Here is a 21,738-nt window from a genome sequence, read left to right as displayed (position 1 = left end):
AAGTGGAAATCGCGTAAAAATGTAGAGACGAAAATGTGGTTTTCGCCAAAAATTTATCCTTTCACAAATTTTGCTAATAATTAATTACTAAATTGTAAGTGAAATTATATTTTTGAGTTAATTACATAAAATGATTTATTTTATGAATTTATAAAAATATATATATATATATTCTTCAACTTGAATTGTTAAAACGAATATATTATTCTTTTTACTATGAATTTATTTTAATATTATCAATAATAATTACCACAAAAAAAAATTGTTATCATATAATCATTTTTTACATGGTCTAATCATAAGTCTATATAACTATATTTTTTTACACAAGTACAACTATAAAAACATAGAATATTATATATAGACTCAAACCGAGTCTCTTGTTCACAAGCTTATTTACAAACACGTTAATACTTGCAAGCTTTACTTGTTTGAAATTCGAGCCAAACTTGGTTCTTTGCTAACACAAACAAAAAAAATAATTTTTCTCAAGCCAAGCCCAAAATGTTCATAAACAACCCAATTGTTGTCTAATTTGCACCATGTGTCCTATTTAAGTTTTTTTTTTTTTTTAATTTTCGTTCTAGGTGAGTTAATGAGGTGCAAAAGATGAAGGGTTTAATAATAAATAAATCATCAAAAAATCAATAATATAATAAAAAAAGAGTAAACTCATGTGTATATCCAAAAGAAATTATATATATACTAGCCTCATCACACGCGCTTTGCGCATGCGATGAGGCTTTTTTTTTAGCAAAAAAAAAAATCTTGTGTTTTTATTTTATATATATAATTTTTATTTTAAGAATCTAATTTATAAGTGGACAAAGCAATTTGAAAATTAACAGGAGAGTGGTCCTATTTTTTAAGCAATGTTTTAGTGAGAGTTAAGAGTTGCATTTTTACCGGATTGTTCTTTAGTTTTGTCTTTACTTAAACATAGGGGTGTATGGGCATTTTTGAACTAAAAAATAAGGAATCCAAACATGAAAAGCCCCTTAAATGGTAAGTATAGATATATGTAAAGCTGAGATAAAATCCAATTAGGTTTTAAATTAGATTCCAATTGTTGTCTAATTTTGCACAATGTGCCCTATTTAAGTTTTTTTTTTTTTTTTTATAAAATTTTTGTTCTAGGTGAGTTAATGAGATGCAAAAGACGAGGGGTTTAATATAAATAAATCATCATAAAAAAAAAAAAGTAAACTCATGTGTATATCCAAAAGAAATTAAAATATAAAAATGAAAGAGAAAGAGAGAGAGAGAGTATAATTTGAATCTATATATATGTGTAATTGTAATTTTTTTTTAATTGTACCATGCATTTGCATGGGTTATACACTAGTTTTGAGTAAAAGGGAAATTCATGAATATTGAGAATGTATTTCTCTAGCTTGCTCAATTGCTAAAAGCTTTTATTGTCGAATAAGAGACGTAAAATCAACCTTTGTCCTGTTAACACTAAAGAGAGAAACACATTAGTATCTTGGCTTAATTTTACTGTATAAAAAAAAAATTTATAGAACACTCAGATTGTACAAATTATTTTCACACCATATTTGTGATCCTTATTAGTTATTACAGACTTTAATATTACCAGCAAGTGAAATAGGCTAATAGGCTGTTAATTTTAAGGTATAGAGTAACAACATACGTCGTATTTTGTTTTCGTCTTATTGATGCACTGATACATATTACAATGTCCATCCTGTTAACATAGGTTCCTATTGAGTGTTGAGGCACCTGCAACACACTCGCAGGCGAAAGAACATTCGTTGCATACATTATAGCACTCTTTAGTCTTTATACGTGCCCATGAACATTGCTGCATTTCACATTGCATATGCGCCTGCATTCTGTCCACCAAATCAACAATAACATGGTTAGCAAAAGAGCACCGCGAAAATATATATATATATCAAAAGTATTTTATGTTCAGTTTTTATATAACCAGGAAATGATAAGTTATTACTTGTCCCAAAAATTTAAGTTATAGAATTTGAGCTTAAAATACATTATTTTTACTATGATAAATAATCACTTCTTGTTAAAATTTAAACTAAGAGGAATTGTTGCATTCAACCAATAACCATTATTCTAACAAGAAATGCATATATGATTTGTACACCCTTTTCTCATCAGTGAGGACGATCGATGGTGCATAAGTGGGTGGCTTTGCTGGAGGAGCATGAGTTGGTGCCTTCACATGAGGAAATTCCATTCATTAGTCATTTGTTTTCTTTGTTGAAAGAACTAGCTAGTACATTTGGAATTCCTACTAAACCAAACTAACTAGTAAATCAATATAAAGTAGTTACAAAAGTGGAAGGATTTATAGGAACTGCTAAGGGAAAATAAAAATAGGATGATAGAAAATCAAAATACGTGTGTTTTTCATCATGTGTGCTCGGTAGAGAGAATATTATGTGTCATGTGTGTAAATTATTATCATATCCTTATTATTAAAAGTAGAAAATGAAAAAAATAGAGATATTCGTGTATTTTTCTTCAAAATCTCATTTTCTCGCATCTTTTCTCTTCAGTTTCAAGTAAAAAAAAAAGGTAGCTAGGCCCAAGTGAAAAACTTATGGTATGTTTGGTAACTGTTTTTCTTCTTATTTTTTTTTTCAAAAACAATTTTCTAATTTTGAAACTAAAAAGTTTGTTTGGCAACTCAAAGGAACAGAAAACAAAAACTGTTCTCTCAATTTGTAAAGGAAACTGAAAACATACAAAAGCTTGTTTTTAGTTTCTAGTTTTCAAAAGTCAAAGAAAACATGTTTCTCAAAAAAAAAGTTAAAGAAAACACATATTTGATTTAATGAATCTATCTCATTTAATGAGTTAGCATTATAGTTCAAATCCTAATAACAAAATATTTTATTATTTTTTTTATGATGAATTCATTACTTCAACTAATTTTTATAAGGTGCTTTATTTCTTTATCCTCTTTAGATAATTTTTTTTTTATCCTCTTAGTTTCCTATTACTTTAATTCAATAAAAACTTATTCATATTTTTGTGACATTAGTTTATTTACTCTTTAGCATATTTTGAAGATTTTATATGATCTTTCCTATTACTAGTGAAGAACTTCATTGATCTCCTAGTAGATTCAAAGAGCAATGCAGCCCGATCACAACAAATTTGACGTCTAGCATCAGAAAGCCTGACATGCCATGATCTCCTTAAGTACGTGAATGTAAATAACCAATACCTAGATTCCATCTTCATAAATCAAATTTGTAAATGTAGATATAGAAATCAATAACCATTGAAATCACAAGCAACCATTCCCATCCATTTTCTTAAGCAAATGATAATTTTGTTCCATCCATTTTCTTAAGCAAATGATAATTTTGTTCCAATCATTTACTTATTTTTCTTTCTCTTAATTAAGCCCATAATAATTACATACCAGATCTGCTTACAAGCTTTTTGTAATATAATTGATAATACTTTTTTTTAATAGTACTATCAACTTTTAATATTTTAGAAAAAATACACAATTTTTGTTTATTTATAATTTATTAAAATGATAAATTTTGATTACATTGCCAATTGTCTTATTTCTCAACAAATACTTCTTGGCGTTTCAATTGAGATATCCTCAAAATATCAAGACTCCATTGTAACTATTGAATTATACTCCATTATGTGGTAGGGAAAAAAAAACCAGTAATGAATTGAAAAATAATCCTCTTCATCCTAGACGAGACAAGTTTTTTGTTTTTTTTACAAGATTTACCACATCATAGATCTAGAAACTCATGAAGTTGACTTTATTTAAAACTCACAAAATTGATTGAAATGAACCGAAGTAGATCCAATAGATCAAAGTGGATCGAATGAACCAACGTGAACCAAAGTGGACTGAAGTTTACTGAATGAATTAAAGTGTCCCGAATGGACCGAATTGGACTGTAATGGAGTGAAGTGGACCAATATGGACTGACGTGGAGAGAAATGGACCAAAGTGGACCATAATTGACAAAATGGACCGAAATGGATCATAATGAACTGAATTGGTCCAACGTGGACCGAATAAACCATAATGGACCAAAGTGTACCATAAGGACTGAATGGACCGAAGTGGATCTTAATGGACTGAATTGAACCGTAATGGAACGAATAGACCAAAATTCTTCCTGTCGTAAAGCATTTCCCACACCAATTCTTTTTTTTTTTTTTTTTTTGGGCTAAAGACACCATTTTAATTTTAAACAGGTAAGATGAGAAGCATCCTGCTACACTATATTGCTATGTGAATTTGAAATTTGGTACACAATTTACAGGAAAATCTATAAATGCAATTACCAATTAAGTAAACTGTATATAAACCGAAAAACAATTCAAAATTGAGCTCACTTTTCTTTTAAAACCGTTAGGTTCTAAAAATTTAGGTTTAAATGTTTAGAATCATATTTTAAATGTGTTGGCAAACCAAGAACAAAACATGTCTAGTCTAGGTGTAAGGCAATGCTTAAAAGTGTTGGTTTCAAGTTTTAAGGCTAGCTGACTGTAGAAAAAGGAAGACAGTTTTTGCCTTGCTTGACCGATCGAGAAATAGGCTCGACTGATCAAAAATTGCAGGAACAGAATTCTATAGAATTTTTAAATCAGGCCCAAGCCCACAAAAACATTTAGGGTTTCATTCCAACTTCTCCACATATAAAAGGAAAACCCTAGCTACGTTTTTCAAACTTTTGGAAGACTTATATGTTACTCTTTATGAGATCTGAGAGGTTTTGTACCTTTTAACTACACAAAAATTTACCGGAGTAAGATCTATAATCAAGTGTTGGTAGAACATAGTTGCTGCATCAAGATTATTACTGATGGTAATTTGAAACCTTTGAGTGGCATCTCAAAGTCACAAGCAAGGGTGCTTGTGTTGGTGTAAATCCGAAAAGAGAAGGAGTCCGTTGATTTAGAGTTTGCATGTAATCGTGTCAGTAAGTTACTACATAAGGCAGCAATAGATTTAGGATTAAATCTGATTGTAAAAACTTCAATTCTCTAATAGTGGATTTACTTTACTTTAAGGATAGCTAGGTCAAATCCTCCCTAAGTTTTTACCATGAAACGATTCGTTTCATCGTTTTTCCTTGGTGATTATATTGTGGTGTTATTTACTTTTATGCATTCAAGCATGATATGATTTATTGTTGTTTAACATAGATCTGAATAATAAATCTAATAATAAACTTGGTTAATTAATTAGGTTAAACAAGCTGGTTTAAGTATTCTAAACGAACAAACAAACACATTCTAAGGCTTACACACACCTTTAATTCGAATACAAATTCATAGCCCCATATTTTTTTTTTCTTCTTTAACAACTCTGTAGCAATAACTACATACAACTAAAAGCCCAATGCCCTAATGAAAGCAATCAAATAAAGCAACTGGATTGACCATTTGTTGGCCTCTGCTTTTGCTTGAAAAGGGACTGCGGGGTTTGTTTGTTTTTTTTTTTTTTTTGGTGCAAATGCAAATAAGGTACAAAGGTTTAGCAATAGGTTTGGGTTAATCACCGTGATAACAGGCAATTGTTGACCAACCAAAAGCATGCATTGATAAAGAGTGGGTACCAAATGCGGTGAAAGAAGATAATCCAGACAACACCAAAAAGGAGTATGATAATCATGACAAGATACTAATGCACTGGCTACCATCAACATGTAGCCTAAGGTAGTAAATGCAAATCCAATGGGTGCAAAAGCTTGAGTAGTGCCTAGATTCCAATGTTCAAGCAACATGCTAGTCAAGCCACAAAGGTAAGCCACCAACTAAACAACCAACACAACAATCAACAAAACCTTAGTTGAGGGAGATGGGGTGGTTAGGCAGAAACCAACGAGAGCAGCGATTGTTTGAACAGTGAGCATAATAGACATCTCAGATATCTTAGAAAGTTTGAGAGTATGTTCTGATGATGCCATAAAATACCACCTTGAAAAATTGTCCATATGGCTCGTCTACGGAAAAAAGAAAGATGGCCCAACCAAGTTGCCTCTTCCGTCCTTTGGGACGGACGAACAAGGTCTCGTCCGTCCCAAAGGACGGATGAGGAAGGTGTGGCAATGCTAAGGCACGTCCACCCCTAGTTAGGGATGGACGGGCCAAGCATTCGTGACTTAACCAATAAATCGAAACCTCCATTGCTCACATTGAGACACCGGTTCAGATGAAGCAACTTCTATGGAAGTTATGGAAGTTACCTCCGATTTTGATGAACTCCTCGACAATAGGAACGGTTATCAGAGCAAATAACCGTTCCATACACTATATAAACACGATTCTGCGTAGAGGTAAAAGGATTTCTGACTTTTTCATTTTAAGAAGGGAATAAACACAGATATTTTTCCTCTCTACTCCAGCCTTCTAACTTCATCATCGGAGGGTTATAGGCCGGCCTCCACCGGTCTTTACTCTGATTGAGTTTGGTTTTACAGGATTCAATTCTCAAGATTGTTGAAGTCTGAAGATTTTCAACCCACTGATTTTCTAGAATTATCATGTTCCTTGTTCCCCTCTGTAACTCCATGTTCAGTAATTAGTTTTTCTACTTCACGAATATCCTTTTGTTGGGAATCCTTGTCTCCCGTATCAAGATATACCACACCACCAGAATAACGAAGCTTTGGCCATAATAGTATTACTAGTTGAGTTCCCGTACAATGTGCGGTGTAATTTATTATTAGTTTTCTCCAATATTTCAATAAGTTTTGCCAAAAATCTTATAACTTAACTGATTGACACCTCAATTTTCATTAGAAACATTTAGGATTCAGATCCCCACCCCTAACTATCGATGTATAAAAAAAATATTTCAATAAATTTCATTGTAAAAAATTGTAATCTATAGACAAAATAGAAATACACTAAGAGTAGTATAATGATTTGATCATACTATATATATATGTGTTTTACAAATTGAAAATTGCGTGATATAGTAGCTAATATAGATAGGCATGTTTCATGCCTACTAAAAAATGCATATACCCTTCAATTTTTTATTTTTTATTTTTATTTTTTTTTACATTCTTGATTTTGTGTTACTAAAATTTTTCCCCCTTTTTGTTGGACATAGTTTCAATTGTTGCAAAAACAACTAAATTTGAGTAAAAATGCTATATTTCAAATCAATTGTTTCTCACCAAAAAAAAAAAAAAAAAATCAATTGTTTCTCATATAAATCTTAGAAAAATGATATTAGAATTTTATTATGCTTAAAATAATTGATATAACAAAATAAACATATTTATTTTATTAGCTTCTTTCTAATTACATAGAATACATACTACAAAGGTAGTTCCACACACACATACACGCATGTGAGCACATACACACACGCGCGCGCACACACACAAAGCAGTTAGGAAATTTAAAGGATTAAGATTAATTTTAGTGAATTCACAAATATTTAATTTTTTTATGGCTTTTGTGACAATTTTTGTCAAAGTAACTAAACATGAGTTAGAATATCATATTCTAAATTTATTATTATTATTACAATTAAAAATTATTTTCTATATAGAGTTTATAAAAATAATCATATAAAATATTTAATATAAATAATTAATGTATAAAAATAGATAATTAATATATGCATTTACTCTCTAATTGGCTAATTCAATGAATTGATACTTCAATATAAATCCAAACTTTGTTAAGATAGAAAACTAAATAAAGAAATTTTAAGGACTATGTCAAATGGCACAATCTCATACTTTCCAATATGAGGTCTTTGCTTTTATATGTACTAATATTTAATCTATGCAATGCATGCAGTGGCGCTTTGGGGCTGAGAGAGGCCTTGGCCCTCCAAATTTTTATTTTTGAAAAATTGAAATATATAAACCTATACATGAAATATCCTAAAAATTGTAAATTCTTTTAGGCATATACACTTTTAGCCCTCCAATCCTCCAGTTTAAAATTTATGTTCAGTTATTTAACAATTCTCTCATAAAATTCAAGGAAAAAGAAAGATGTTTCTAGCAATCTTTTCATCAAAAGGAAAATAGTTTTAAATCTTAGCTCATTCCTTCTTTTTTTTTTTTAATAAACTTCTCTCTTTCCTGTGTCCGTGCTCTCTTCTTATTCACCTTCGAAAAATGAGACTCGTTTGGCCTTCCTCAAACTGTCTCTCCTCTCCAGTGTGAGCTTTTCCTTAATTCAGACTGGTGTTTAAAGTAAGGTGCTCTACAGAAATTCAGATTTCTATAAAAAATTATTGTTCTATTTGCTCCACTTTCCAAGAGGCCGGTGACCAAACATTTCTAGTAAAAAATCTTGTACCATTTGCTACACTTTCCAAAGAGTCAACACACGTGTATGGTTAAAAAACTCAGCTATAGTGCCTTTTCTTTAACATTTCTTTTATTTTTTATTAAACTGATAAATATATATATATATATATTTTTTTTTTTTTTTGATACGAGATAAATCCTTGATCACACAGCGCTTTAGGAAGTTAAACGCAGGAGGGAAGCTCCTCTAGAGGTGAGACAAGGCTGACGGCTACCCTTATGCTAACGGCAGAGATGGCTATGGGATGAAGTTGGAGCAAGTCTACAGTGGAAGCAAACATACCGGAGATGGTCGGGTTTCTACTTCCATTTTTGCCCTACCAAAATAGATGATGAGAGTACAGTTGAAGCACATATCTTCTCATTAAGAGATTTAAGAAGGCAGCTTAGATTGCAACACTACTCCTTGTTGCAATCTAAAGGAAAATCATATGAGTATGAGAACGTGGCAGCAAAGGAGTTGTTGATATCATCACTTGCACATTGATCACTATGGTAATTATGAACAAGTTGATCTTTATTAACGTTGTAAATATGAGTGTGGAATTGTTGTCTCTAAAAAATAATAATAATAAAACAAAAAATAAAACAAATTAAGTATAAAGACAAAGATTTCCTGCAACATAGTCGTAGGAGTTACAGCATAAAAGAATAGTGACAAAAGACTAAAGTGACACAAATCCATAAATCATGTACAAGGCACATGACTTATTTGTGGTTTAATTCTCTGTTAACTTAACGTTTCTCTCTATCCCTCTCCTCCTGTGTCAAACGGTTAAGACAAGTTAAAATCAAAATCATCCTCTTCTCTCTCCAAAGCCCATTAGACATTTCTCTCTCCTCCTCTTCCTTTCCTTTCATCAGAAAGGCGAAAAGTGGTAGGGCTAAGAATATGTTTTTGAAGGGACCACATAAAAAATGAGACAATTACAACTCACCTTGGTCCGACTTATGTACAACTATGCCCATTTGCCGAAACTTCAGTCACGTGCCCACGATAGGTGACGTTGCTATAGAAGAGTTTCGGCAAACAAATATGATAAAGCAATAATAGAAGAAACATATCACTGTTAGGCGAGACGAGCAAGAAATCCTTAGTCAAAAACAGGGAGAGAAACACATTCTAAATGAAGTTGCAAGGATTAGATGAGAAGCGATAATGATTAGTGATAAATCAAAGAGTAAAAGATCAGTTTGCCTCATTTGATCATGCTACAAGGCTAAGGCCAAGGGGGAGCCATTCCTTTAACGTGGTAACCTCACAGGATGATCCTGCCATGGAGATTATCTACTTGAAGGGATGGGCCTGAATGGCTTGTGCCCGAACAAGTCCCTTTTCCTTAACAGAAGGTAGGCTTTTAGAGGGAGAGAAGGGACTAGCCTATTGGTGCATGTTTGCCGTTCTATGCTCTCTTTTTTCTTTTCTTTCTCTCTTTTTTTGTTACTTTTGCTCTTTCCTCACTCTCACTCTTTCTTTCTTAGCACTTTTAGTTCTATGATGAAGGTGATACTATGATTCTCTCTCGGTAATTGTTACTTTTCCTTTGTGCACAGCAAGGGTCCTTTATATACTACTTGTTGTGACTGGCTTTTACCATTTTAGCCTTTAACTAACTTTGTCTAGTCTGGATGTCCTTGCCAACCACCACTGATTCGTCAACTATCCAGCCACCCTGCTTACTTGTGCTGGCTGCACCTCTCCATTACCAAAGCAATGTTATTTTGTTTGCTTGCTCATAGTGGCATCCTTATCCGCCACGGTGTGGGTGTTTCTCTTCTATCTCTCATGACATGCACCTAGTGGTTCTAGCTCATCCTTGCTTCTTTTGGTAGTATGTCATCTCAGTAGAAACATTTTTCCAAAAGAACCTGAACGGGAACCCTAGATAGGCTTTCCCTCTCCCTACCGCCAAACCATACCTTTCTTACTCTAACCCATGACCACCACTTCCTGTATTGGCTGGGTACAAGCTGGTGATGTCTAGGCTTTGCACGTGCTCACTCCTAAGTACGTCCAAAACTTGTTCGTTGCTTTATGCTTTTGCCATGGTCTGGAGACTCGTCTATCCATTTTGTCATTTATCCTTGACTCATTATGGCGTGAACTGCTTTCTGATTTCTCATTCCTTATAGCTTGCTTTTTTCAAAGGCTGGGCCTTGCCAGGTTGTGGGCTTTCTCTTCTTGAGCCCATTCGTTGCTCTTACGTAATCTTGTTGCCACTATCTGACATACCATTTATTCCTGCTGTGGTGTTATTTGACCTGTGCATGTTGGGCCTCTTTGGGTTTGCTGCTTATTCTCCTCACAATGACTCAATATGGTCATATTGATTTTATACTCATACTACTTTGGGCTTTCTTGACCCATTTGCTTTTCTTGGTATCCTTGGCCCATTTTCTAATTCTGCATACCCATGAGCTTTTACTAACTCATTTGGGTTTCCTTAACCCAATTACCTTATTTTTCACCCTTGGGCTCATGGGCTTCCTATCAATCCCCTACTTTCTTACTTCATTACTTCGGGCATACTGTGACTCATTTTTACTTTGCTACATCACATAATGCCCATGGATTTAGTATCTCTCTCCCCGGCTCTTTAGGCTCGTCTACTTTCCTCAAGGCCCACTTGTGTTCTTTATGGGCCTGTGAACTATTATTCCTACCATTGAGGCTTAATGATTTTCTAGTCATCCACTAACTCTTCTTTGCCTATATTGTTAGGCTTCTTCTTGCTATTGGGCCTCAAAATGAGTATCAACAACGATTAATCAACATTTTTTTTCTCTGACAATCAACAATAGTCTAACATTTTTCTACCACCACAACTTTTGTTACTTTTTTTTTTTTTTTTTTTTTTTGTGGTTACAATTTGATGATATGTAGGACTACTTTTCATTAACCATTACTTGTATATGAATTTACAATTTTTTATTTACCATTCACAATCATATATATCAAGGTTGTGGTAAGAATATGACACAAAAATTGTATCTATAAACTTTTTCATAGTCTAAAGTAAATTTTAAATACAATCCAACAATCATTTGCATTAATAATATAATCATATGTTATATAATATATATTTACTCCATCTAAGGCATCAAGGTAATCTTCTACATCACCAAGTTCAACAAGGTTCACTTTAACTCTTTTTCCTTTCTCTTTCAATGAGGCTTGGTACAAGTCTACCAAATGCTTAGGCGTACGACATGTACGTGGCAATGCCCTTTTATGCCACACCTATAACATTTATTTTCATGGCCCTTTTGAGATTTGTATTGTAAATCCCTGCCATTTTCATGTTGTTTTATCTCATTTTGATTCAGCCTTTTGTTATAAGGTGTGTTTTGCCCGTTTGAAGGATTATGAGCATGTCTCCCCCTGTTTTGGGTGTTTTTACCACATCCACGCCCACAATCTCTATTTCCTCCATTTCTTTAAAATGATATTCCATTCACTTTAGGGACTGGCGTGGAGCCAGTTGGGCGAGACTAGTGATTTCTTAATAGAAACTCATTCTTTTGTTCAGCCACTAGAAGACATGAAATTTCGAATATTTTTCGAACTTACACTCTCGATATTGCTGTTGCAAGAGCATATTTGAGGCATGAAATTTAGTCAATGTTTTCTCTGACATGTCTTCCTTAGTTACGTGTTCACCACATAATTTCAATTGTGAGGTAATCTTAGATAGTGTTGAATTATACTCACTTACACTTTTGAAATCTTGCAACCTTAGGTGCATCCATTCATAATGAGCTTTTGGGAGGATTACACTTTTGTGGTTCTCATATCTCTCCTTCAGTTTTTTCCGCAGGGTTAAGAGATCTTTTTCTGTGAGGTACTCAATTTTTAATTCCTCATGTAGATGATGGCGAATGAAAATCATTGTCTTTGCTTGATTTTGTGGGGATTCTTCATTGTCATCTTTAATGGTCTCTGCAAGAGCCCTTGCCTCTAAATGGATCTCAACATCAAGGATCCATGATAGATAATTCTTGCCCGATATGTCAAGGGCAGCAAACTCAAGTTTTGTTAGGTTTGACATAATCTATATATATATATATATGTATATTAATAGGTAAAGCTGAGAGAAAATCCAAAAAGATTTCAAATTGAATTCTAATTGTTGTCTAATTTTGCGCCACGTGTCCTATTTATAAATATATATATTTTTTAATTTCTAGATGAGTTAATGTTATGTTAAAGACGAAGAGTTTAATATAAATAAACCATAAAAAAATAAAAAATAAAAGCCCAATAAAAAATAGAAAACTCATGTGTATATCCAAAAAATAAAATAAAATAAAATAAATAAAGAAGTAAGAAAGAGTAAAACTCATGTATATATCTATGATTTAAACAAGGTATAATTTGAATCCATATATGTGTAATTGTATTGTTTTTAATTGTACCGTGCATATACACGAATTATACACTAGTTTATATATAATAGAGATAATATTAATAACCACAATAAATAAGCAATTATAACATGCAAAATATTAATTTAGTAATGCAATGTTTAGTCTAGAAGTGAAGTAAACTTATGCCATATATTAATATATATTGAATGCAGGAAGGGAGTCATAGGAATAACCTTTTTCAAAAGGCAAAATGATGATAACTCCTTTGAATCTGACTAGAGCATCATGCCGATAACGTGTTGTGATATGGAGGAAATATATATATAGGCATGAGAATAAAATACGAGGATGATATTATATCTAAATTGCTTCTTATTTATTAGTCATCCACCACAACATATTATTTATGAAACTATATCTCTCTTTTACTCTCAATGTCTCTCTAATTTCCTCAGTACATTACAATGAAAGCGAAGGCACATATATATAGAGGCGGAAGATGAATTGATGAAGTACCTACATAGGGGGCAAGATTCCCTAAAGTTGTTGCACCCATTTAATGTGATGGATTTATGTCCATCACCCATGATAAGTAAATAGTTTATATTAAAAAGGGAATAGTGTAAAACAAAAAGTGAATAGGATATAACAGTCCTTGTGTTTTACCAAAAAAGAAAAGAAAGAAGAAAAAAAAAAATCCCCTTATAGGTGTGATGGGTTTGACTGTTACCATGATTTAAAAATCTTTTGTCATCTACATAAGTATATGCATGTTATCTTTTTTTCTCTCTAGGTTGTCCGCGAAAAAACCTTGAGGTGAAACCTAGGCTTGCCATTTGAGGCAAACATCCTTTCTCCGTTTTCCAGCGGTAGAACTCGTTTCAATCAGCGTTGTCTCCCTCATAACACCAACCATATGGAGGAGATCACAAACCAATGTGCAGGCCTGAAACTATTAGAAAGGGAAGGGAATAAGGTGGACCTTGCACCGACCGTGAGAATGCATGGATGTGTACTGGCAGGAAAGTTTTGCACGAAGAGAAGAGTGAACTTGGAGTGTGCGGCGAGAGTTCTGAAAACGGTGTGGAGAACAGAGGATAACTTCGAGGTATACGATATGGGCGATAACAAGGTCATCCTTTGCTTTAGTCAAAAGTAGGATCTCGACAAGGTACTTCTATTGGGTCTGTGGTCCTTCGGCAAGTATCTACCGATTCTCCACAAACTGGACGCAGGGGTAGCGGTAACGAAAGTGAAGCTTAACAGAGCAACCTTTTGGGTACAAATCCATGGCCTCCCTACCATATGTCAAACGAAAGATATAGGACATTAGATTGGTGGGACCTTGGGGAAGGTGGAAAGGGTGGACGAGGATGACAATGGCTTTCGCATGGGAAGGAAAAAGAGAACGTTACGTTGATGAAGGTTGAAGCAAACGACGTAGGAACAAAAAGGAAGGAACGGACACCATTGGAGGAGATATCAATGAATGACAAAAATGGTAAGAAAATGAAACTGGATGGAGAAGTCATGGCTCTGGGAAAAATCATGGCACAACACCTAGGATCGGCGTTGGCTGCAAGGCAGCTACGCCGGGAGCAATGAGTACAATATGTTGGAATTGTCAGGAGCATGGGAACCCCTGTACAGTGAAAGCTCTCCAAAAGATAGTTTTGGAGGAAGATCCCACCTTGGTCTTCCTTATGGAAATTAAGTTTGTTGTGTCTGAGATGGCAGTTATTAAGCGCAAACTAAAACAGCAACAAGGTCTGGTAGTACCTACTACCTAGTGTTCGGCGTGGAGGGGGTCTTGCACTCCTATGGAAAAGCTCCATGAAAGTGGATGTCCAAACCTTTTCACCCCGACATATTGATGCAATTGTTACTAAAGAACAGAGTATGAAATAGTGAAGATTCACAGGTTTCTATGAACACCCTGAAACTAATAAGCATGAGGAGTCTTTGAGATTACTTGAAGAGCTAAGCACTCGAAGCACCCTGCCATGGATCTATATTAGTGACTTTAATGAGATAATGGATGCAAGGGAGAAGGAGGGTGGTAATGACTGCCTAGAGTGGCAAATGAAGAACTTTTACAAAGCGGTCGATCGATGCAACCTTAGAGATATAGGCTACACAGGGTCAGACTTCACGTGGTGTAGGAGACTTGGTTCCCGTGGATGGGTTAGGGAGGGACTTGACAAAGCTTTGGTATCCCCAAATTGGGCTAGTACATTCCCTAAGATGAGGCTACACCATGTTGCAGCTTCCACCTCAAATCATTGCATGTTGGTGGTGAAGGCTCCTACTGATACCAAATTGGGCTAGTACATTCCCTAAGATGAGGCTACACCATGTTGCAGCTTCCACCTTGAATCATTGCATGTTGGCGGTGAAGGCTCCTACTGATAGAAAGAAAAGAACTCGAAGAATGAAACTTTTCAGTTTTGAATCAATGTGGTTGAGGGATGAAGGGAGTAAGGAGATAATGTTTGAGGCATGGGACCAAGCAATGATTATGGGGGTGAACATCCGTTCGCTCAATGTTTGGAGGAGTGTAGAAAGTCTCTGACGGCATGGAATAGGAATACCTTTAGGCATGTGGGCAGGACAATAGCAAGACTTCAAGAAAAGCTTCAAGGCCTGGAGTGTAGGCAGAATAACAACAACGTGTTGGATGAGATCCAGGAAACAAAGCTAGAGTTAAATAGAATGCCCTTGGTGGAAAAGGATATGTGGTAGCAAAGATCAAGGAATTGTTGGCTAAAGTCAGCAGACCACAACACTTCCTTTTTTCACACCAAGGCTTCTAATAGACAACAACAGAACACCATCACATGGATCAAGGATTCAAATAACGTCCAGCAAGAGGATGAGGAAATCATGGGCAGAACTTTTGTGAAGTATTTTACATAGCTGTTTTCCTTATCCCAAGCAGGTGTCAGTGCAGAGCTGATTGAGGCTATCCAGGGTAAGGTGACAAATAGAATGAACAGCCTTCTCTTGTAGGACTTTCATGCTTAGGATGTGGAAAAAGCACTGAAGCATATGCACCCGTTGAAAGCGCCTAGACCGAACGGTATGCCTCCCATTTTTTACTAGCATTTTTGGCCTAATATGACTGCTATTATTATAAAAACTGTGTTAGACTTTCTTAACAATGGTGTAGCCCCTCCTAAGTTCCACGAAATGCACATTGTATTGATTCCTAAAACGAAGAACTTGGAAAGAGTGTCGGATTACAAACCAATCAGTCTTTGCAACGTGGCTTACAAGCTTGCATCCAAGGCAGTGGCCAACCACCTTAAATTGGTTTTGCAGGACATTATTTGCGAAAACCAGAGTGCTTTCATATAAGAGAGGCTCATCACTGATAATGTCTTGGTGACTCATGAACTAATGAACCACATCAACAGGAAGAAGAAGGGCAGAACAGGAGAAATGGCCCTAAAACTAGACATAAGCAAGGCATACGACAGGGTGGAGTGGGGATGTCTACAAAAAATAATGGGGAAACTAGGCTTTCATGATAGGTGGATAAGCTTAGTGATGAGATGTGTCTTGTCTGTTTCTTATGCAATTCGAATTAACGGCCAGCCTTGTGGCCACATTATTCCAACTCGTGGGCTGAGGCAAGGGGACCCTTTATCGCCTTACTTATTCCTCATTTGTGCTAAAGGGCTATCCGCATTGTTGCACAAGGTTGTCTAGAACAAGGCCCTCAAAGGTGTGGCTACCTTGGCTAGGGGACCCACCATATCCCATCTATTTTTCTCCTATGATAGTTTGATATTCGGAAGGGCCACTGTTAGGGAGGGTATGGAAATACAGTGGGTGCTCAAAGTTTATGAGGAGTCCTCGGGTCAACAACTTAACAGAAACAAGACGTCCCTCTTCTTTAGCCACAACACAGACCAGGATACAAGGGATGCAATAAAAGCACCGTTTGGTGCACAAATCATCAAACCACATGAGTCTTATCTAGGTTTGCCCTCATTGGTGGGGAAATCAAAGAGAAACACATTTGCACAGTTGAAGCAAAGGGTGGCAAACAAGCTTATAGGGTGGAAGGAAAAATTATTGTCCAATGCCGAAAAGGATGTTCTGATTAAGGCGGTAGCACAAGCAGTGCCCTCATATACATTGAGCTGCTTTAAGCTCCCTAATACACTATGTGACAAGTTGACTGGCATGGTGAGGCAATTTTGGTGGGGACAAGTAAAGGATGAAAGGAAATTAGCCTAGCTGAGTTGGGAAAAGATGTGCCTACTGAAAGAGAGAGGTGGTATGGGATTCCTAGACTTACGACTTTTCAACCTGGCTCTTCTGGCAAAATAGGGGTGGAGACTCCAAACAAATTCCTCCTCCCTGTTTTATCGGGTTTACAAGGCAAAATATTTCCCGAGCTGTGAGTTCCCTAATACACTATGTGACAAGTTGACTGTTATGGTGAGGCAATTCTGGTAGGGACAAGTAAAGGACGAAAGGAAATTAGCCTGGCTGAGTTGGGAGAAAATGTGCCTACCGAAAAAGAGAGGTGGTATGGGATTTCGAGACTTGCGACTTTTCAACCGGGATCTTCTGGCAAAACAAGGGTGGAGACTCCAAACAAATTCCTCCTCCTTGTTTTATCGAGTTTACAAGGCAAAATATTTCCCGAGCTGTAAGTTTGTGGATGCAGACATAGGACGCCAACCCTCATATGTATGGAGGAGCATTATGGCAGCACAGCCACTAGTGTGTCGGGGTATTTGTTGGCAAGTGGGAGATGGTAAACAGATTAAGGTCTAGAAGGACAAATGGATCCCAAGCCCACGAACATATAAGGCTATTATGCCGGAGAGGTTATCGAGGCAAATACTGTGGGTCAGTGATCTCATTGATGAAGATAGCAAGGAGTGGAAAAGGGAGTTAGTCAACCTTCGCTTTCTACCACAGGATACAGATGCTATCTTAGGCATTCCATTGAGTGTCATTGGCGCAAGGAATAGAGTGGTATGGGCTGAAACCAAGAATGGTAGGTTCACAGTTAAAAGTGCATATAGGCTAGCACATGCAGAACAATGAGATAATATGATGGCAGAAGGATCAAACCAGTCACTTATGAAGCAGACCTAGAAGAGTTTGTGGCAATTGAATGTGCCGAACAAGGTCAAGCACTTTGCATGGAAAGCTTGTAGAAATATCCTAGCTAGAAAGAAAATTTATGGTAGAAAAACACCACAAAAGACAGCAATTGCAAGGTTTGTGGGAAGCAGGTGGAGACCATAAGCCATTTATTTTGGTTTTGTGACTATGCAAAAGAGGTGTGGTCCTTGTGCAAACTCTCATTCCCTTTTGAAATTCAACCCTCGTGGGATTATATGGACATGATATGGTTTCTTCAAAAGTGGGAGGAGGCACGGCCAGGGCTCTTGGAGTGGATAGTCATGATTTTGTTGGGGTATATGGAAAAATAGGAATGAAGCAAGACATAGCGGCAAGCAGCGGAGTGGACTGGCAGTGTCAAGAAGCTCTCTTAGACTGTTGGAGCAATTTCAGATAGCAAACGAACATCCAGCTACCACCGCAGTTCAGAACCAACTAGTAAAGTGGACCCTTCCTCCATCGGGATGCTACAAAGTGAATGTTGATGGGGCCGTGTTCTCTAAACGGAAGCTGGCAGCCATGGGAGTGGTCATAAGGGATGAAGAAGGACAGTTGATAGCGACGCTTTGTCGAAAACTATACACGCCGTTGGGGCCATTGGAGACCGAGGCAAAGACCATGGAGGTGGGCATCATGTTCGCAAGGGAGGTCGGGATTAGGGATGTGCTGTTTGAGGGTGATTCATTAGTGCTCAACAACGCGATTCATGGACTGAACAAAATTGACCCATCTGTTCAGAATGTGGTCAAAGGAATACTCCAAAGTGTTCAAGGCTTTCGCACCTTTGCCTTTTCACACACCAAAAGACAAGGAAATGCCCCGGCCCATGCTCTGGCCCAACATGTAGTGAACGTAGAGGACTTTCTAGTTTGGCTTGAGGAATGCCCTGGTTGTATTGTGCGTGCATGCATGCAGGATGTACGCTCTATTTACAATCATGAATAATATAGTTTGTGTGGTTCCCATTAAAAAAAAAAAAATCTTTTGTCTACTCTCAACAGTTCCAATTTATGTTTCACCGGATCCAATATAGTCCAATATGCCATGTTTAATTATTTTTACCATTTCAAACATTGGTTAATTTATAAGTCTAAGCACAATATTTTCACAATATATTTTATTTTCATCTTGGTTTGACCACGGTCACTATGGAGGTTTTGTTCAAAAAGGGCTTGGATGTGAGTGTGGGAGTCACTGCCAAGCTAGAAGAGAATTCAATATCCTTTTTTTTCCAAGTAGATTTTGATTTTACCTGAATCAGTTTGAAATAAATTATCATAGCTCCCTCTAGAAATCTCCAAATTGCACAACATTTGATGCGTTAGAAACTAGAGATATAAAACTTGTCAATGGTATATGGTTGATATTTGATCATAGCTCTCTCTAGAAATCTCCAAATTGCACAACATTTGATGCATTAGAAACTAGAGATATAAAACTTGCCAATGGTATATGGTTGGTTTCCTAGTTAATTAGTTTTACGTAATATTCCAAAATGAAATTTGAATTTAATGACTACCGCGCACCCTTAGTGCGGTGGTTACTCTACAAGTATAAATGCTTGTGGGGTGTTGGGAGCAAGGGTCGGAGTTCAAGTCTCCAGAAGGGAGTTTTACACATACATACACTCAAATTAGGTTATAGTAGAAATTCTATCTTGTATCAAGAAATTTGAATTTAATGAAACATTAATGTGATGGCGCGAATGATTGTATTAGCTCCCATAGCTTTAAATAATCTTTTGTGCTATACTGTTATTCATGTGGTTGTAGTAGTAGACAACATCCAACCAATCCAAACCACTTCAGAAACAAGGAAGAGAAATAGAGTAGTGTTTATTACACATTTTAGTGCATCCACACTAGCGTTTATTAACATTGAAACTCAGTGTAATTTAACACTTGTATGCATTTACTGTATATAATAAGTTTGGATCATGTTAATAGATAAACTTAGGACAATCATTAATAAATCATAATAGAAAAGTTTTAAGACCACATTTATAAGAAATATAAAAAACTGTCAATAACATTTATTATTTTATCATTCTCCTAAGGAAAATTATTAGATACTTCCGATGTAACATAAATGCGTACTCTTTCCTCTCACATGAATAATAGGTTTCATCATGAATTTAATTAATGGGATCTACCATTTATGTAAAAAGAGGGAGTACGCAATAATTTCTCTGAAAAATTATTAGGTAATTCCGGAATACCATAAATACATACTTATTTCTCTCACATGAATGGTGGCTCATTGCCAAATTCAACTCATTGCCACTTCCACGACTGAACAAGTTTGGTTAATGCAACATGAGATGACCCTCCCTCACTCAGTGCAGCCTTAGCTCCATCTTTCATAGCAACTGTTCGTTCCCTGATCAAGTTACCACTTTCCGAGTCCATCAACTCTCTAACTCGCTTCTCCACCTCTGTTGCACTCACAAACCCATCCTCTGACTCCTCCATCGACAAAGCAATCTTCACATCTTCCACTAACACCACCCTGTTGAACCTTTGCTCAGCGTAAAGAGGCCACGCCACCATTGGCACCCCCGCACACACAGCTTCCAACACCGAGTTCCACCCACAATGAGTCACAAACCTTTGGATCATGTTAATAGATAAACTTAGGACAATCATTAATAAATCATAATAGAAAAGTTTTAAGACCACATTTATAAGAAATATAAAAAACTGTCAATAACATTTATTATTTTATCATTCTCCTAAGGAAAATTATTAGATACTTCCGATGTAACATAAATGCGTACTCTTTCCTCTCACATGAATAATAGGTTTCATCATGAATTTAATTAATGGGATCTACCATTTATGTAAAAAGAGGGAGTACGCAATAATTTCTCTGAAAAATTATTAGGTAATTCCGGAATACCATAAATACATACTTATTTCTCTCACATGAATGGTGGCTCATTGCCAAATTCAACTCATTGCCACTTCCACGACTGAACAAGTTTGGTTAATGCAACATGAGATGACCCTCCCTCACTCAGTGCAGCCTTAGCTCCATCTTTCATAGCAACTGTTCGTTCCCTGATCAAGTTACCACTTTCCGAGTCCATCAACTCTCTAACTCGCTTCTCCACCTCTGTTGCACTCACAAACCCATCCTCTGACTCCTCCATCGACAAAGCAATCTTCACATCTTCCACTAACACCACCCTGTTGAACCTTTGCTCAGCGTAAAGAGGCCACGCCACCATTGGCACCCCCGCACACACAGCTTCCAACACCGAGTTCCACCCACAATGAGTCACAAACCCACCCACCGAGTCATGATTCAACACAGCCAGTTGTGGTGCCCATGACTTCACTACCAAGCCCCTCTCCTTGGTACGGTCCAAAAAACCCTTTGGAAGCAAAGAATCTAAATCTGGGTCAGGCTGAACTGTGACAGCCAAGCTATGCTTCTTACTGGGTGGATTTCGTACCACCCACAAGAACCTTTGGCCACTCCTTTCCAACCCTAAAGCCATTTCATTCAACTGTTCTATTGAGAACAAACCCAAACTTCCAAAGCATAAAAACACAACGCTTTGACTGGTTTGCGAGTCAAGCCACGTTAAGCACTCGGGCATGGCTTCACCTTCATTGTGATCACTTCTTACATTGTAAGTTGCTATCAATGGTCCTATGTAGTAAACACGTGGCGTGGGACCGTCCGGGACACATAGGCCATTTGATACTGCTTGAATAGCTTTTGGTTCCAACGATTCAAACGTGTTCACAATTATTCCTGCTGACTTAACCAAGCTGATAGTGCCGTCTAGAAAGCACTCGTAAGCCTTGTCATTACGGTCGACTAATAGTTTTGCCAAATCCGAAGATGGTAATAATGGTGGTAGTCCAGGAATGTTAAGGAGGGTGTTGAGGTCTTT

At 36.3% G+C, this 21,738-nt stretch overlaps 5 protein-coding genes across 5 annotated transcripts in view; 2 read left to right on the top strand and 3 right to left on the bottom strand.

Moving 5' to 3' along the window:
- Positions 1-11,889: 11,889 nt before the first annotated feature.
- LOC111988376 (uncharacterized) lies at positions 11,890-12,367 on the bottom strand (the record flags this gene model as incomplete). Its single annotated transcript, XM_024020165.2, has 1 exon — positions 11,890-12,367. A coding segment is annotated over exon 1 (478 nt), but the record flags the coding sequence as incomplete, so codon positions are not given.
- A 4,138-nt stretch (positions 12,368-16,505) lies between these two features.
- On the top strand, positions 16,506-16,931 carry LOC136065651 (uncharacterized). The gene has a single exon (XM_065769163.1). The coding sequence runs from the start codon at positions 16,506-16,508 to the stop codon at positions 16,929-16,931; it is 426 nt and encodes a 141-aa protein (XP_065625235.1).
- Positions 16,932-17,519: 588 nt separating this feature from the next.
- On the top strand, positions 17,520-18,779 carry LOC111988377 (uncharacterized). The gene is made up of 2 exons (XM_024020166.1): positions 17,520-17,707; positions 18,146-18,779. Exons 1-2 carry the CDS (start codon positions 17,520-17,522, stop codon positions 18,777-18,779), a joined length of 822 nt encoding a protein of 273 aa, XP_023875934.1.
- Positions 18,780-20,107: 1,328 nt separating this feature from the next.
- Positions 20,108-20,452, bottom strand: LOC111988382 (UDP-glycosyltransferase 88A1). Its single transcript, XM_024020171.2, has one exon. The coding sequence runs from the start codon at positions 20,450-20,452 to the stop codon at positions 20,108-20,110; it is 345 nt and encodes a 114-aa protein (XP_023875939.2).
- A 335-nt stretch (positions 20,453-20,787) lies between these two features.
- LOC112024272 (UDP-glycosyltransferase 88A1) overlaps positions 20,788-21,738 on the bottom strand; it is an 8,778-nt gene continuing 7,827 nt past the window's right edge. Inside the window, exon 3 of the mRNA XM_065769162.1 lies at positions 20,788-21,734. Coding sequence (XP_065625234.1) covers positions 20,788-21,734 — 947 coding nt within the window. The remainder of the gene's footprint in view (positions 21,735-21,738) is intronic.

Source organism: Quercus suber, unplaced genomic scaffold, assembly GCF_002906115.3.
Source record: "Quercus suber isolate HL8 unplaced genomic scaffold, Cork oak 2.0 scaffold_1069, whole genome shotgun sequence".
NCBI classification, from domain to species: domain Eukaryota; kingdom Viridiplantae; phylum Streptophyta; class Magnoliopsida; order Fagales; family Fagaceae; genus Quercus; species Quercus suber.
The sequence above is the reverse complement of the archived record's forward strand: the minus strand, read 5'-3'. Positions and strand labels throughout refer to the sequence as shown.